This window comes from Dreissena polymorpha, unplaced genomic scaffold (genome assembly GCF_020536995.1).
Source record: "Dreissena polymorpha isolate Duluth1 unplaced genomic scaffold, UMN_Dpol_1.0 chrUn021, whole genome shotgun sequence".
Taxonomy (NCBI): domain Eukaryota; kingdom Metazoa; phylum Mollusca; class Bivalvia; order Myida; family Dreissenidae; genus Dreissena; species Dreissena polymorpha.
This window is the reverse complement of record NW_026273335.1, coordinates 325,855-345,463: the sequence shown is the minus strand read 5'-3', so window position 1 is coordinate 345,463 and position 19,609 is coordinate 325,855. Positions and strand designations below refer to the sequence as shown.

The 19,609-nt window shown below is 35.0% G+C and overlaps 1 protein-coding gene across 1 annotated transcript; it reads left to right on the top strand.

Moving 5' to 3' along the window:
* Positions 1-2,288: 2,288 nt before the first annotated feature.
* LOC127863637 (protein FAM221A-like) lies at positions 2,289-19,222 on the top strand. The gene is made up of 8 exons (XM_052403267.1): positions 2,289-2,461; positions 4,471-4,549; positions 8,348-8,442; positions 12,542-12,732; positions 13,769-13,978; positions 15,264-15,377; positions 17,431-17,555; positions 17,919-19,222. Exons 1-8 carry the CDS (start codon positions 2,385-2,387, stop codon positions 18,009-18,011), a joined length of 984 nt encoding a protein of 327 aa, XP_052259227.1. The 5' UTR covers positions 2,289-2,384; the 3' UTR covers positions 18,012-19,222.
* The last annotated feature ends 387 nt before the right edge of the window (positions 19,223-19,609 follow it).

Sequence of the window (19,609 nt, the reverse complement as noted above, 5' to 3'; positions counted from 1 at the left end):
GCCACCTGTGGTTAGGGACCAATATACAAGTATAGGTCCCTGCTGTGGCGTATGACACCATAGTGTTATTTAGTATTGGTCGGCACAGTATCTGATCATAACGAGATAATTGGTTTGTGCTGAACACAGGGGCAATAAAACCACAGATCTATCAATAAACAAGATTATTGAGATATCTTTTTTTGAACACCGCGATAAAAATGCTCAAACCATGGACTCTAGATTACACGGATAAGAAACATGGCAACATTCTCAGAATCATCACTGCTATATGTGTAATCACCTAACAATTCGTCTAAAAATAATTTATATATTTGAGTTGAAGACGATGTACTATTGTTAAAGTCTGAATAAACTATCTGTCTGCCTGTCTAAATCCAAGCCGTCATCGTCCCGGTGAAAAAAAATCTGATTTTCAATAATTGGACTTGATGCCCTGATGTCAGAATACGAAATGACCCGCGTAACACGGACCGTGATTTTCAAGAATCTTTAATAAATTGATAATTTAAGGTAAATAACATTTCAAATAATTATACATAATTACCTTGTTGATAATAAACAGCAAACGATGAATGTTTTTGACACCCATTTTATTTTCAAGTATGCATGCAAAGCCGAATAATATCGAGAGGGTCCGCTATATACGCTGTTTCATCATAAATTTTACACCCTTTCTGTGTTATAAACAAGAGCTGAAATCGTTAATTTATTAAGATTCATTTATAATAAGCTTTTTTGATATGTTTCGTGAACAAAATACTACAATATATTCCATAAAAAATATAATAAGATGGCAAAAGAAATTCAATGGCCGGTTTCTAAACAAAAGCATAATCGCCAAGACCGTAGCATCAGTTCAGTGCGTTAGGAACGCGCGCTACATTTTCCCGCCTTCATTCCTTAATTACTTTCGTTTTTAAACAAATTTTTGTTCTATCGTATACAGAATTCTATTCTCCTAAGCAAGATGTAATTTTTAAAACTGAACTCCAAATATAAACGCTACAAATTGGTATTAAGTACGAACATGTCAACCGTAAATCTAGATTCTAAAACTCCAAAACGGTATGATATTTGCAAAAGTTAAAGTTATAACTCGCCGGGCTGTCGAAATCAGAAGAAAAACTTAATATATATTGATATAATTGCTTTCTAATGATATATAATTTGTCAAAATCGGCCGAGAAATGAAACTATAATTTAACAAAAGACGTGAGTGGGTACATCAAAATGTATAACCTCGGCGCTTCGCTGTACGCTAATCGTAAAAGATCGATAGCCACAACACGTTAAAACGCGCGGTGGTAAAACATAAAATGTGTATTTCTTGTGTTTAACTCGCTACAAATCCATTTATAACAACGGGAATATACTAAAAGTTATATTTTTTTGAAAGAGGAATTAATAAGCAACAAGATAACGTATAAACCAATAAAATCGGATGAATAGTTTTTGCATAAGATTGAATTTACTACAGTAAGGGTCAAATACTCGATTCATCTCCTGTCAATATACACTCCGTGAAAATTCACACTACACCATCAAAGCAATTCGGTCAGTAAAGTCAAAGACCTATAGAAATTAAAGGTCTTTGGTAAAGTAGATTTATACGGGTTGTGAATTTTCAATTATTTTTTCTTAACTTCTTTTATGAGAAAATTAAATAAACTTTGAGATATGCACCTTTTAAATTTTGTTTTTTTTTACCGTGAAAGAAATTTCCTTGTTAATTTGGCTTTAGTTTTGTCAGAAATATTTTGTTTCACAGCAGTAAACTACAGGTGGTTAGCGTGTGGCTATGATATTAATTAGTAAAAACATAATTTTGAATGATAAATAATCATATTATAACGAAAAATTAACTTTTCTGAAAAAAAAATATTTCACTATCAAATATATATATAACAAGGTATGCAACTCAAAATCAGCCCAAAACGGGGTGCATCGCTTTGAACAGTCATATCTTCATCAATTGTGCAGCGATTTTCACGATCTCGGTCTTATTCAACGCAGAAATGAATTTCCTTTCTGGAAATGTATATGTCTTGCAATATTTTTACAAATGCTGGGTCAACTTTTAAGAAAAAACACGATACACAACTCGCATACTCTACTTAGTAGAGTAACAAAGTAATCAATTTAGAAATGACAAACATATAAATAAAAGCATATGAGGAATGCAGCTGCTTTTTATAAATTTTACCGAGACTATTATTCGAATGCGTGTAACCTTTATATTTCAAGGAAAATGGTGTGTAACCATTCTAGTACGGTTGACAGAATAAATCGTCTGTGCGATACAGATTACATGTATTTTGTTTACAAATGGCGACTGGAATGATTGATGGTAGTAACACGGACATTTAAGTTAAGTTAATCAAATGAGTGATCGACAAGTCTATATGAAGTTTGGTGGGAATGCAGCAGCAAGTGTCGATGCTTATCTGGAGTATAAAAGGTTAGTATATAATATACAGTCGATTTGTGTATGTATAGCGGATTTTAGTGAGTAACGAATAGGTTAAAGGTTTTTTTGCAGAATACTTTTATTTATGTTAAGATTTATAGTTTTCTATGAATTGAATACAAAAAGCCTATCGTTGTTAAGTCGATTCATGTTTTTGCTGACGTGTGTCAATGTTTACAACTGATTCTTTTTTCGAAAGCAAAACAAGGTCATGTTATGTACGCACCGTTTTTGTGACGACAGGAAAAGTGCAGACGAATCCTTTCTTGAATTTTGCAGATTTTGTTTGGTAAACATAATGTTCATTGATGTAATATTTTAGTATTATGTGTCCTTTACAAAAGTAAGAATGCTCAGAAACCAAATTGATGCGTACCATATAAAATAAGCATGAAAGCTGCAACTCGGGATTTAGTGAATAACCGACATGTGGTGACCCATATTCAGGAATGTGAGAATGTCTCAAAATAAATATAAACTCAATTGAAGTTGTCCAATACACATGTGGTCAGCGTGTGGCTATGATATTAATTAGTGAAAACATAATTTTTAATGAAAAATAATCAAATTATAACAAAAATCGATTTCTCTGAAAACATATTTTTCACTATCAAATCTATATATATAACAAGGTATTCAACTAAAAATGACCTGAATATAGGGTGCATTGCTTTGAACAGCCATTACTTCATCAATTGTGCAGCGATTTCCATGAACTTGGTCTGATTAAACACAGAAATGAATTTCCTTTCTGGAAACGTACATATATTGAAATTATTTTTTTACAAATGCTGTGTCAAATTTCAAGAAATAACACGATACACATGTAATCCGATAAAGACCTAAGCAATCCAGTAATGGCTGAATCAGTGTACCATGAATTTCACGCTGTAAACAAATAATATTTTTTCGGAAATTTAAAACCGCTGTCATGTTTCAATAGAAAAGACATGTGTCTATCTAGGTTTAATGGTTTAATTACTGAATGCATGGTGTTTACGTTGAAATGAGACTCGAAGTCCTTAGCTATCCGTTATACACCAATTGACTGTATATTAACTTTATAACTTAAACTTTAATAACAATTTTCACGAAATGGTACTCGGAATATAAATGCTATAGCCTCTAAATTGCGATCTCAACCAATATATAACAAAATAGTTTGAAGAATCTAGTAGTTTAGGGTTGTGTTTTCTAGTTTTCCTTACGCATTTGGCATTTAATGGTGTCATTTTCTTAATTAGAAAGATTACTAAACTAGTTCCAACTCACAGCTTCTTACCTGCCGGGAGTTGCAACTCCTTATGGTGTTTTTTTTCCAAATGAACTTGCTGCCTGGATACAGGTGACACTGAAATTGGTATAACAAGCCACATAAAGTTAACCATTTATGACATCATAACAGCTCAAAGCATAAAAAACTGAAAATGTAACCATAAATACTCGCATTGTTACACAAAGTCAGGTATATTTCTGTGAGAAATTTAAAATAAAAAAGAATAATTAAAATATTTTTATGTAATTGAAACTAACATGAACAACATCATAATTTTTGCTTTCTTAATACAATGCCTGAACTACATAATAGTGAAACCAATAGTAGGTTTGTTTTGTTCACCACCAATGCACATTTGTTACTTTAAAAATGAAAATCCTCTTTCTCTTGATTATTATTTAGAAGAGACCTCTTTTCAATAAAAATTCCTTAAAAGCTTTCAGCATGCAAAGGGTTAAAAGCTGACACACTAAGCCCAGTTTTGCCTGAGCAAGGCTCATTTGATTTCTGCAGCCATATTCCCACTACCTTTGATTCAAATAGGGTATCTATATCATGTGCCCTTTATACAAGTTAACTGCTTAGATTAGCTATATTTTCCAAAAAAGCTTGAGCAAGTAAACTTACTGCCATTACGAATATATGACTGACATTTTGATTATTGTTTACTACAGTGAAAAATCCAACTGACCAATCTAGAATGTTTTTACATGATCTTTTCCAGGATCGTTGGTGAAGATGATGGCGGTGTTATGTTCACTCCTGATCAGTATGAAGCATACAAGAAAAAAGTTCTACCAATGGTAATGTTCTTTTGTTTTCGGACCAGTTATATTAGTGTATTACAGAAAGTTTTTGGTTGCATGGTCTCAGATGGTTAGGACTTTTTTTGTGGCATGTCTTTATCAAAATATTTTTCCAACAATTTTTAGCTTGACTATTCACTGAATTGTCCAAATTATGCTTCTCACCTGAAAGTTGGCGTAAGCATCTGCATAATGTTATAGTTAAAGTTAACCTGCAATTACTCTAAATCTCTATTTTTATGCCCCCCTTCAAAGAAGAGGGGGAATATTGTTTTGCACATGTTGGTCGGTCCGTCCATATGTCCGTATGTCCGTCCGTCCACCAGATGGTTTCCGGATGATAACTCAAGAACGCTTAGGCCTTGGATCATGAAACTTATAGGTACATTGATCATGACTCGCAGATGACTCCTATTGATTTTGAGGTCACTAGGTCAAAGATCAAGGTCACGGTGACCCGAAATAGTAAAATGATTTCCAGATGATAACTCAAGAACGCTTATGCCTAGGATCATGAAACATCATAGGTACATAGATCATGATGTATTTTCAGGTCACTAGGTCAAAGGTCAAGGTCATGGTGACCCGAAATAGTAAAATGGTTTCCGTATGATAACTCAAGAACGCTTATGCCTAGGATCATGAAACTTCATAGGATCATTGATCATGACTCGCAGATGACCCCTATTGATTTTCGGGTCACTAGGTCAAAGGTCAAGGTCACGGTGACCCGAAATAGTTAAATGGTTTCTGTATGATAACTTATGCCTAGGATCATGAAACTTCATAGGTACATAGATCATGACTTGCAGATGACCCCTATTGACTTTCAGGTTACTAGGTCTAAGGTCAAGGTCAATGTGACCTGAAATAGTAAAATGGGTTTCGGTTGATAACTCAAGAACACTTATGCCTAGGATCATGAAACTTCATAGGTACATTGATCATGACTCGCAGATGACCCCTATTAGTAGTTAAATGGTTTCTGGATGATAACTCAAGAACGCTTATGCCTAGGATCATGAAACATCATAGGTACATAGATCATGACTTGCAGATGACCCCTATTGACTTTCAGGTCACTAGGTCAAAGGTCAAGGTCACGGTGACTTGAAACAGTAAAATGGTTTCCGGATGATAACTCAAGAAAGCTTACGCCTAGGATCATGAAACTTCATAGGTACATTTATTATAACTCGCAGATGACCCCTATTGATTTTTCTTTATAAATTCATTTGAAACTTAACACATGAACTGATTGTGTAAAGTAACGGACCATGTTCCTTTACTCTGATGTACATTTTAGCCTCAAATGTAGCTTGTTACTACTCTAGAGGCCACATTTTTTATCATGACTTAATGAAACTAGGTCAGAATGTATATCTGGATAATATATGGGCCAAGAGATCGAACCTGGGTCACGTGGGTCCACTAGGTTAAATCTTGAAAACACCTAGTTGCCATTCTTGAGGCCATGTTTATGACTCCATGTGGATGAAACATGATCACAGTGTTTATTTTTACAATATCAAGTGTGAATCTGAATAACATGAATAACCTTATTATAAGGTTAATGTTTTAAAAGCTACTTTTTGTTAGTAAAAAGCTCTATGTCATGCCACCACCACAAAGGACCACAATGGAAATAAGAGTCGCTCTTTTTTGTGTTATCCTAGGTGTTGATGTGCATGTCATGGTTTATTTATTCTCATGTGTTTTACGATTCTGTATTATACATGTTGTTTTAAATGTCCATGTATGTGTATTCCATGCCAAAATCAATCAATCAATCAATCAATCAATGCATCTAAGATGAAGGTCACCAGGTGAAATCTTAGAAAACCTTTTTTAAAGTTCATGAAGCCACATTATAACTTATCTTTGATAAAACTTAGTTGGAATGTTTATCTTTATAATATCTAGGCTTTAAAAAAAACACAAGTCTGATGCATCCAAAAACTAGGTAATCTGTTCCAATCTTAGAAAAAAAAGTTTACTTTAATTCATATTTATGACTCATTCTTGGTGAAAAATTGGTTTGAATTTTTGTTATCCCCGCCAAATTTTTTTTCGGAGGGGATATAGTAATTGGTCCCGTCTGTCCGTCCGAAACTTTGTCCGGAGCATAACTTTAAATCTATTCAATGGATTTACTTTAAACTTAAAATGTAAACAGATGGCAACTAGGAGAAGTGCAGTGACCAAGAACCATAACTCTATCTACCTTAGTTTTTGAATTATCTCCCCTTTTATATAACTTTAAAGTAATTTTTTGTCCGGAGCACAACTCTAAATCTACTTAAGGGATTTACTTGAAACTTTAAACATAAAAAGATGGCAACTAGGAGAAGTGCAGTGACCAAGAACCATAACTCTATCTACCTTAGTTTTTGAATTATCTCTCCTTTTATATAATTTTAAAGTAAATTTTTGTCCGGAGCATAACTCTAAATTTACTAAAGGGATTTACTTGAAACTTTAAACATAAACAGATGCCAACTAGGAGAAGTGCAGTGACCAAGAACCATAACTCTTTCTACCTTAGTTTTTGAATTATCTCCCGTTTTATATAATTTTCAAGTAAATTTGTCCGGAACATAACTCCAAATCTACAGAAGGGATTTACTTGAAACTTAAAATATAAACAGATGGCAAGTAGGAGAAGTGCAGTGACTAAGAACCATAACACTATCTACCATAGTGTGAATAATCTCACTTTTTTTAATTACAAAGTACATTTTTGTCCGGAGCATAACTCTAAATCTACTGAAGGGATGTACTTGAAACTAGAAATATAAACAGATGGCAACTAGGAGAATTGCAGTGAACATGAACCATAACTCTTTCAGCCATAATTTTTGAATAATCTCCCTTTATTTGTTTTCCAAATATTCTACTCTCTAAAACAAATGTTGTCATACAAGCAAACACATTTCGGCGGGGATTTTGGCACTACTGTGACAAGCTCTTGTTTTGACAATATCTAGGCTCAGTTTGAATCTGGGTCATATATATCTATAAATTAGGTCTCCAGGTGAAATCTTAAATTATTACCACTCTTGGGGCAATGTTTATATATCAAGCTTAATGAAACTTGGTCAGATATTTATGTTGACAATTTCTTAGCATAGCTTGAATCTGGGATGGGTGCGTGAACAACTTATGACACTGGCTAAAAAAAACTTGTAACCACTCAATTGGCCACATTTATGAATCAGTTTTGACAAAACTTTTTCTGAATGTTAACCTTAACGATATGAAGGCCATGTTTTAATCTGGGTCAAGTGGGGTAAAAACGAGATCACCAAGTCTAGTCTTCAACAGAAGGTGTCCATGAACTCAGTTGAAAGCTTAACAGCCATCATAGCCCTTTTGTTATACTTAGAATGTCCATATTGCCTCTCATGTTTTGATCTTAAATAAATCACTGTATTTTAGGCATGTACTCCGATATCGTTAAGGGTGAAAGAAATGTACAAACTAAGGCGATATGACATGAAGTTCACCACATATTTGAATTTTTAAATGCATACTGAATATAAAATAATGTTTTGTGTGAATGAAAGGATTAAGCAATAAAAATGAGCTTTTCTGTGCTAAAACCAGACTTAATGCATGTGTGTTAAGTGTCGTCACTGCATAAGCCTGTGAAGTCTGCTCAAGCTTTTCCCAGCGTGAGTCTGAAATCAATAAATCTCCTCTTGAAAATCCTTGTATCACACAAATTAGATTGTGTTTCTACTGGAAATATTGAAAATAAACTGTGCATGTTTGCCCTCTTGTTTCCTATTTAAGAGGTTGGAAAACCGAATCTTCACTGCTTGGAGCTCTCCAACTGGTATGGATTGTAAACTGATTGGACCAGAAACCCAATGCTTCTGTCAACACAAGTAAGACCATTAGAGCTTTTTCTGGTAAAACTGGATTTAATGCATGTGCATAAAGTGTTGTCCCTGATTAACCCCTGGGACTTACAACCTAAACTGGATTTTCTCTGAGACGATTCTACCTTTACACAAAAAAATCCATAAAAGTAGAAAGTGTGGTTCCGGATTAGTCTGTGCAAACTTCACAGGCTAATCTACAAATGTATGACGACTATGCACATGCATTAAGCCTAGTTTGTTTCAGAATGCAGCTTATTAAATGCAGTTGTTTGTGAGCCTTATGATGAACTTGTACAACACAAGTTTTATATAATATAGGGCAGCTCTCTGTGAACAGGGGGTTTCAATTTAATGCATGCGCGTAAAATGTCGTCCCAGATTAGCCTGTACAGTCCGCACAGCCTGATCAGTGATGACACTTTCCGCCTTAACTGGATTTTCATCAAGAAGAGTCTTCCTTTAAACGAAAAGAACAATAAAAGCCGAATGTGTCGTCCCTTAATATTCGCCTGTGCAGACTATTTGATTTTAGCATCTTTCGACAGTTCTTTATGTTAAACAAACAATAAATACATGTCTACCTGTACGAAATCAGCCGCCAAGTTTTAAGGCGTAAATTGAGCAAAAACCAGCTGGTTTTGATCAGAAAACCTGGCCTAAGAGACTTGTATACCAGGCGTATAGGACACATAAACCAGGCGTAAAGGACATGTAAACCTGGCGTAATATGGCGAATTATGCAAATGAGCTGGTTTTAAAACCAGGCGTCAATTTTAAAAACCAGGCGTAAAGTAGCGGACGTAATTATGTAAAATCCAGGCGTATACAGCCTGGCGGAAATTTACGAATCCAGGTGTAAATAAAAAATCCAGGCGTTAATGTTTCCAGTGTTACTGCATTATTAAGGTCATCGATTGGAAATGTGACTCCACCAGCATTCTTCCTCCCCAATCCTAAATTGAAAAAAAATTAATCTGTAATGCAAATTGATATTTAGTACAACAACATTTGAACTATTTCAAACAATGTAGTTTCAAATCAATGGCTATTTAATATTTTTTATCTAATCCAAGTCTCTGCAGCAGCTTGGATTAAAAAGGGCAGGGTGCTAATTTTAAATATAAAGTTCTTATTAAATATGAGGAAAAGCAATCTGTTCAGTATTGTGACCAGACATACAGTTTAACTTAAGAAGACAATAAGCATTAAATACAGCTATAAAAATTCAATGTACACAACTGTACACAACATATTTTTATCTATTTTTAGCTCATCTATTTTTTGAAAAAAAAATGAGCTATTGTCATCACCTTGGCGTCGGCGTTGGCGTTGGCGTCGGCGTCCGGTTAAGTTTTGCGTTTAGGTCCACTTTTCTCAGAAAGTATCAATGCTTTTGCATTCAAACTTGGTACACTTACTTACTATCATGAGGGGACTGGGCAGACAAAGTTAGATAACTCTGGTGTGCATTTTGACAGAATTATATGCCCTTTTTATACTTAGAAATTTGAAAATTTGTAAAGTTTTGTGTTTAGGTCCATTTTATTCCTTAAGTATCAAAGCTATTGCTTTCATACTTGCAACACTTACTAACTATCATAAGGGGACTGTGCAGGCAAAGTTATGTAACTCTGACTGGCATTTTGACAGAATTATGTGCCCTTTTTATACTTAGAAAATTGAAAATTTTGTAAAGTTTTGTGTTTAGGTCCACTTGATTCCTACAGTATCAAAGCTATTGCTTTCATACTTGCAACACTTATTAACTATCATAAGGGGACTGTGTAGGCAAAGTTATGTTACTCTGACTGGCATTTGGACGGAATTATGGGCCCTTTATACTTAAAAAATTGAAAATTTGGTTAAGTTTTGTGTTTTGGTCCACTTTACGCTTAAAGTATCATAGATATTGCTTTCATACTTCGAGCACTCGCAAACTATCATAAGGGTACAGTAAAAGGACAAGTTGCATAACTCTGGTTGTCATTTTTACGGAATTATGGCCCTTTTTTGACTTAGTAACTTTGAATATATGGTTAAATTTTGTGTTTCGATCCGCTTTACTTCTAAAGTATCAAGGCTATATTGCTTTCAAACTTCAAATACTTTCATGCTATCATGAGGTTACTGTACCTGGCAAGTTGAATTTTACCTTGACCTTTGAATGACATTGACTCTCAAGGTCAAATTATTAAATTTTGCTAAAATTGCCATAACTTCTTTATTTATGATTAGATTTGATTGATACTTTGACAAAACTACTCTTACCTGACATACCACAATAGACTCACACTATACCCCCCCCCACCCCACCCCCCACCCCAAATTTTTTTTGAAACGGTTAAAAAACACAAATATTTATTTTCATTATTTTATTTTTGAAATACCATCCAACCATCGCACCCAAGAATTCCCTCAGCCCCCAAGCCCCCCACCCCCGATTTTGTTTTTTTTTGCATTTTGTGCGCATTTTTGGAAGATAATGTAATAAATGTCCACACCCCCACACTATACACCCCTTCTACATTAAATGTCCACACCCCCACACTATACACCCCTCTTCACTCCACCCCTCCCTCCTTTGTGATTGAAATTGAGAGTCCCTTCACCTTTAAAAAGAAAATAGATGAGCGGCCTGCACCCGCAAGGCGGTGCTCTTGTTGTTTTTGTTTTCCATTTGAATTTTTATCTATTAATGTTTCAAATTGTGTTGTTTTTCCTTAAAATGGCATTACATTTTTAACTTGTACATTTACATTTCACAGGGACAATTATTCATAAATATGATAACATCATATTACAATAATAACTTCAATAAACTAAATAATAAAGGGATGCAGAAATGAAAATTAACAAACCTTTTACAGCTGTTCTTCAGTTTTCCAAAAAAACAGACAATTGCTGAACATTAAGACCATATCAGTGTTAACATGTGCCACCATTACAAACTTATTGTTTCCACATTGAAGTAATTACACATTGTCATTTTCACACAATACTTCATGGTTTCAGTATTTCAATACATTTAAACAACACAATTATAAGCCCTAATGTTGCTCAATTATTCCTAAAACTTAGCTCAGAGTCACTTGCAGAAACCCGCTTGTTTTCAAACAGATAACTTCCTGTGCAAGTTGACCAATTGAAAGTCTCAGATAAGATTACAGATGGTTTACAAGCAGCACGGACTCTAGTCAATATAGGCTCCATGCAAGCAGGTACTTCCCCACTGGGATGTTACTGCAGAAGAATACCTCAAGACCAGGTCAGCTGGTGGTCAATCAGGGTTAATCAGAATATTGTCATGTATATGTTCAAGTTAATTAAGATGGAGATTCAATGGAAATGTGTTTCAGAAATTTCAATTGCTATAAACTATAAGAAATTATTTTTTCTACTTGATATATTATTTGAAATAAGCTCCTGCAAATTAGCCATTAAAAAATCAGAACCGACAAAAATGAGTATTATTGATGTTGTTTGCCCAATTATTAAGAAATATTAATTTTCCACTTTGAATGTATCACAAAGAGTCATAATCCCAAAATGGTCTAATTACAATTTATGCTTTTTTTCCCTTAATTTCAGATCTCAAATCAGACTAAATCCAATTTTACGCCTTCTCTTGATATCCAAATTTTCTAAGTTCAATTTTACGCCTGGTATTAAAAAATCCGCCTGTTTTTTTCTTAAATCTGCACAATTTTACGCCAGGATTTGCAAAAGTTTCACGTGTCCGCCAGCTCTACGGGCGTAAAAGACACGTAATTCTATTTTACACCTCAAAACCAGCTGGTTCACGCCAGGATTTTACATACTGGTATACATAATACTAAGCTCATGATTATGAGCATTCTTTAGATCTCCCCTGTAGACATCAATCACTGGTTCTTCCCACGAAGCAGACTTGATAGCATTACAATATGCCTGAGGCTTTTGATGCAATTGAGCTTAAATTAATAGGTTTATACTTATTGGAAACAGTAGTTAGATGTATTATAGTCCAGTTAGTGCTGAAAAAAGGGTCAACCTAGACAAAATTGCAAAAGTCTTTCTTTTATACTTTATTGCTGACTGGACAATTATGTCATTTTGATATCAGGTATGTTCAGCACAAGACTGATTTTGAGAAGATCCCTTCAGAAAGACCAATTCTGGTTCCCTGCAAGATCAAGGGCTGCGGGTGCAAGAGTTACCATTATGTACCCAAGAACGGGACCCAGCCTATCAGGTGTTCCTGCAAGCATTTTGCTGATGAGCATTCGGCTGTCCGACCTCACAAGTGCAAGAATGGTATGAGCTGCTTTCTTGGAAACTGGGATAGTACGTGTGCGTAAAGTGTGGTCACAGATTAGAGTGTGCATTTTGTATAGGCTAATCAGGGACGACACTTACCACAAGTATGTTTTTTTTGCTTAAAGGAAGTCTTGTCTTAGTGCAAATCCAGTTTAGGCAGAAAGTGTTGTCCCCCAATAAGCTTGTGCAGAATATAAAGGCTAATCAGGGATGACAATTTACTCACATGCATTTATACCTGTTTTCCTAGAACAAGGCTTTGGACAGAAATTTGATGCCTGGTAATATACATACTAAGCTAAAGAGCAATGTTTATCCTGTATTTTTGTACATGTATTCCATTACACAACTTATGCTCTAAGGAGATATATCGTTACATGATCTTGTTCACAGATTGGCAAAATGACATTTCTAAAAGAGATATATGCATACATACATATTGTTTGTAATGAGCTATTCTAAAGCCCTAATGGCCCATTAACATGTAAGGTGTGGTTCCTGAATGTCCGGAGTTCAAATCTTGTTTAAAATTTATTGATCTTTTTTATGCCCTTGGATCGAATGATCAGGGGCATATTGTTTTTGGCCTGGCTGTCTGTCATTCTGTCCCAAAACTTTTACCTTGGTTAAAGTTTTGCGATAACTTTTGCGATATTGATATTTTGCATGCACGTGTATCTCATGAAGCTGCACATTTTGAGTGGTGAAAGGTCAAGGTCATCCTTCAAGGGCAAAAGTAAAAAAAATACAATCCAAGGGAAGTAATAAGATTTAAAAGGGAGATAATTTCTAAACCTGCCAAATGATATATTGAAATTTTATTTCAAAGTGGCGCAATAGGGGGCATTGTGTTTTTGACAAACACATCTCTTGTTTCTTGATATTATCATAATTTTAGAGTATTACATAAAAAATGATAAACATTTATGTATATTTTGCAATAATAATTTAAACACACACACACACACACAATTTCTGTTAAGAAGCCTCTTTAACAAAGCTGAACATGAATGTCTGAACTATATCCCTGCAGCAGGTTGCAAGTGCTCTGGATTCCTGAGCTCCTACACATGCGGATGTGGGCAGCCCTATGATGCCCACACGATGATCACAGAGACAAAGGAGGAAAGGGTTGCTCGGGGTCATCCAGTGGGGCAAGACGTACCCTATCAGGCCATGGGGGGACTTACAGGGTTCTCCTCACTAATGGAGGGTTACATGAGACTAGACCCAAGTGGAATTGGTGAGTAAATTATATTTTATACGTCTTGCTATGGAAAAATGAGGCTTAATGAGTGTGCAGTTTTGTGCAGTTCAGTGACGAAAGAAGGAAGTCTCTTCTTTACGAAAAACCAGTTTAGGCGGATAGTGATGTCCCTGGTTAGGTTATGACTGCATAGGCTAATCTGGGACAACCTGTTATGCACATGCATATAGCTCCATTTTTGCAGAGAGAGGTTAAATTATATTGTAAAAATAAGTCAAAGGGATTGAAATAAGCAGGGGCCTGCCAGTTCATGGCCCTTTACATTTGTGATTGGCTCATATATTTTCTGAGAAAAACTTGCAGAGCCTTTTTACAAGAAAAAGTGCAAAAAATTGGATAGGCAACTGAGGGCAAAATGTTATTCTCAAACCAAGTATTATGAAAAATTAGCAAATGTAATTGTAATAGATGAGTTTCTTTTTTATTGATCAATGTCTCTGAAAGAATGTCTGCTTTTGGGGCCTGAACAGGTAACCAAACAATTCCATTGTTTAGACCATCATCTCCTTCATTTCTTGAAAGGAACTAAGTGGAGTTCACATGTTTTCCTATTTGTGAAAAATGACATTAAATGAATATACTAACACAACTGTAATATTTTGAATATTTTTCATGGATAATTTAAATAATTATAATAATAATAGCGAAGTTCAAATTAAAAAAAGTGCCTTGCTTGGGGTTCAAACCTGGGATCTCTATAAGCACAAGCTAATGGTCTTCTACTTTCACACGCAGACTTTTGAATAAGGATGAAAGTATAAACACTTTGTTGCAATTTTAGTAAAAATGTATCGAGGAAAAGCGTTACAATGCTGTGTTATTTTTGGATTTCAATGTATACTGTTCATCATTAGATGAACATATTTACATGTTGTTTTAAGTGCAGAGTGTTATTTTGCTTGCTTTGATATAACTTATACATTCTGGTTTGAATCTATGATTATGTTTTGAATATTTTTTTGTTTTAATCAAAATTTGATCAAGTCTCTTTAAAATAAACTAAAGAAAAGCACTGTTTTGACAAAAGGCAGTTAAGATAGATCTAAAGATAGTATTGTATTGTATGTTATATGTATTATTTGACTTTTTTAAATGTAAACTATTTCCTACACTGGGAAAATTTTGCTTAAAGCATGTGTGTAAAATGTGGTCCCAGATCAGCCTTTGCAGTCCAAGCAGGCTAATCAGGTACGACACTCTCCACCTAGAAAAATACATGTAGAAATGGGTGTTTCATTGTAGCATTGTTTTCTCATTTAAGGGGCACCACCTGATGAATATTTAAATCAGCCTATCACATCGTCTGACCATCCATTTCTCCGCGCAAATGTTGAATCCATTAGACAATATAAGCTGAACCAAAAAGCTATTGCAGGTAATTAAAAGTTTATTTTTACTTAGTGACCTAATTATGTGCAACTTCTGTTAGCAAGTACTTAAGACGTTGACAGTCTTATAGTACCAAAAGGCAGCCATTTACATTTGTGTGTTTTTTATACCACCCCTTTGAGAGCCTGGGCATATAGATTTGCCCTTGTCTGCCCACACTTCCATCCCTCCATCCCATATTTTGCTGCTAGCGGGATGAAGCATTGCAAAAATATCAAATAGCAAGTGAAGTGACGCAACTCCATATTTTGAATCCTATGGTTTTCGACATAATTCGAGTTATGGCCCCTAATTAAGAAAAAATAACATTTTTAGCTCATCTATTTAAAAAAAAAAAAAGAGCTATTGTCATCACCTTGGGGTCAACGTCGGCGTTGGCGTCGGCGTCCGGTTAAGTTTTGCGTTTAGGTCCACTTTTCTCAGAAAGTATCAATGCTATTGCATTCAAACTTGGTACACTTACTTACTATCATAAGGGGACTGGGCAGGCAAAGTTAGATAACTCAGGCGTGCATTTTGACAGAATTATGTGCCCTTTTTATACTTAGAAAATTGAAAATTTTGGTTAAGTTTTGTGTTTAGGTCCATTTTATTCCTTAAGTATCAAAGCTTTTGCTTTCATACTTGCAACACTTACTAACTATCATAAGGGGACTGTGCAGGCAAAGTTATGTAACTCTGACTGGCATTTTGACAGAATTTTGTGCCCTTTTTATACTTAGAAAATTGAAAATTTGGTTAAGTTTTGTGTTGAGGTCCACTTTATTCCTACAGTATCAAAGCTATTGCTTTCATACTTGCAACACTTATTAACTATCATAAGGGGACTGTGCAAGCAAAGTTATGTAACTCTGACTGGCATTTGGACGGAATATGGGCCCTTTATACTTAGAAAATTGAAAATTTGGTTAAGTTTTGTGTTTTGGTCCACTTTACCCCTAAAGTATCATAGATATTGCTTTCATACTTGGAACACTCGCAAATTACCATAAGGGTACAGTAAAAGGACAAGTTGCATAACTCTGGTTGTCATTTTTACGGAATTATGGCCCTTTTTTGACTTCGTAAATTTGAATATATGGTTAAATTTTGTGTTTCGATCCACTTTACTTCAAGTATCAAGGATATTGCTTTCAAACTTCAAATACTTTCATGCTATCATGAGGTTACTGTACCTGGCAAGTTGAATTTTACCTTGACCTTTAAATGACCTTGACTCTCAAGGTCAAATTATTAAATTTTGCTAAAATTGCCATTACTTCTTTATTTATGATTAGATTTGATTGATTCTTTGACAAAACTACTCTTACCTGACATACCACAATAGACTCCACCCAAACCATCCCCCGTGCCCTCCCCCCCTCCCCCCGAATCCCCCCCCTAATTTTTTTTTTTTTTTTTTTTTTTTGAAGATCAACTCACAAATGACCACCACGCCCTCACACTATACCCCCCCCCCCCCCACCCCACCCCTCCATTTTTTTTGTTTTAAAATGGTTAAAAAACACAAATATTTATTTTTATTATTTTATTTTTGAAATACCGTCCAACCATCGCACCCAAGAATCCCCTCCCCCCCACCCCCCCACCCCGATTTTTTTTTCACTTTTTTTTTTCACTTTTTTTTCGCATTTTTGGAAGATAATGTAATAAATGTCCACACCCCCACACTATACACCCCTCTTCACTCACCCCTCCCTCCTTTGTGATTGAAATTGAGAGTCCCTTCACCTTTAAAAAGAAAATAGATGAGCGGTCTGCACCCGCAAGGCGGTGCTCTTGTTAAAATTGTGACATGTAACACAAACATAAGCAACAGCATATAAGCACAGGCTTATCAGGGACAACAAATACTGCATAAACGTTCTTTGTTAAGAAGAGTTACATTAAATATGAAAAATACCATAAAAGTGAAAAGTATTAACCCTGATTAGCCTGTGCAAACTGAACAGGCTTATCTGAGACTTAAAGCACAAGCATTAAAACCAGTTATCCCAGAAAGTGGCTCTTGTTTTGTCCCACTTGATTTTCGACTCTAGGGCGTCAAGGCCAAGCAGGTCCAAGTCAGGAGGAGATTGACGCTGATCTCGCCGAGAGGATGTCCGCCATGAGACGCCCTGGGGAGTCCGAGATGGACTACTATGAGAGGAGATACCAGGAACGGGTACATATGATATTTGTTATATGGGACTCCATTCTGGGCTTAATCACGTGTGTTAAAGTGTCATTTCAGCCTACTCTTTCCGCCTAAACTGGATTTTGGCAATAAAAAGAGATTCCCTTTAAACGAAGAATACCATTCAATAAAAAGTGTCGTTCCTGATTAGCCTGTGCAAACTTCACAGGCTAATCTGGAACGACACTTTACGCACATGCATTAAGTCCACAATTCCCTGAACCGGACTCTTTTACTCATGATTTGTTTCACTACTGGCTTTAATGTTCTTATATATATATATATACATTTATAAAAAGTCAAATCTAAGCAATGTTTCATAGCTACATCACATACTTGCGATACTTTCAGCAAAAGGCAGAGAGGTTAAAGGCACGAGGAGCCCGTGCATTGCCTGCAACAAAGATGGCGGTAGGAAAACGTGCTGTGGCTCCGAAAAAGTGATTGATATGATACAGAAACACTCATTTGACTGTGATATTCTTGTTTTGTTTGAAATTGTTTTATTATTCTTCTGACACATTAAGCTGACACGTTCCTTAACACATGAATACATTTTCAATCTTTTATGCCGGTTTTCTTGGTTCCCATGCTGTTAGCATGGTAAAATAGACAAAATAGACAAAGTAATTTCGTGCAAAAACAATGTTTGTGTACAAGAAATCAGCACAAATTGTGAATCATAACTTACACTCAAACATATTCCATATTTTCAGGTCCATTGTTCTGCGTATACATTTAAGAAGTGACTGGTTGAGGTGTTTGATATTTATCATGACATGTTTTTATTGCACAAGGGTATTCAGCTCTTGCAAGTAATCGATGTTATAATATGAAAAAGTATGCACCATATTGTGTGACACTTTTACTCTTATTAGGTTATCAAATTGAGCTAACTGTATTAAATGCATGTGATATGCCTTCTCTCCAACTTTAATCAAATTTAATGTAAATTATTTATGTTTTCATACATAAATTTATAAATGTTTTCTGTTTTTTGGTGATAATATCCTATTTGTTATGGTACAGTCAATGAAAGAGATTAGGATAAAATATCTTTTGCCTGAGGAAATGGTTTGATCGTCTGACCCAGAAAAACAGAAAATTCCGTGTATGATGTCTTTAATCTTAGTATCACTCTTATTTCAGATTGGCAGTTCCATTATTTTATAAACCTAATATCATTAAAATGTCTTAAATAAATTAAAAAAAACAACATCATGTTCTGGTTAATACAATTTCTTAAATCTAATTGGTGTTGTTAAAATATGTGTATATTGTAAGTAACAAACTTCAACTCTCAACTCCAAAAGTACTTTTTGCTACTTAATGTAATGAAAAAACAACTTCAATGCACTCATTCAATGGAGGGGGTTTAAGGAGTCACTCTTTCAGCGTTTGGTAATTTCATGGGTTTGATGGTCGCACTACTTTCTCGCTTCTCAAATTATTGCATTCACACTTTAATTAAGCCATAACCATGCTGTGTAGATTTGTAAGAGCATCCCCTGTGCCCAACTTTTCCATTCATGTTACTGAACAATCTACGTGGGTATATGTCTTGTTTGTGACAAGCTCTTGTTAAATGTGGAGTATGCATCGCTCTTTGGTCTCTGTTTTATTATTTGAAAATACATTGTATATTAATTCATGCACATATATTTGTTGTGTTTTTTGTTTTATTCGTTAAATGAAATCTTATTATCTGGAGCTGTTTCTTTATTGTACAACAGCTGTGGCGAATGAATTTCAATTTTGTTATATTGAAATACAATTATTTTCAAAGGTTGAAGTCATAAGTTAAACATTAAAAACAATAACGTAAAAACGGACTTTTGAAAATAGATTAGGCACCGTTTTTGACTTGCTAGCAGAGCTATTGTCTCGCTTTGGTCTTGTGATGACATAATACCTATATTTAGGCATTCCCCAAGCAGTGTCAAGGCAGCACGGAAGGGGATTTATGCAGCAAAGGGCGCGTCCTTTTCTGCATGTCGATTTTTTTTAAATTTCTACATGTTCTGAATAAAAATATATATTCT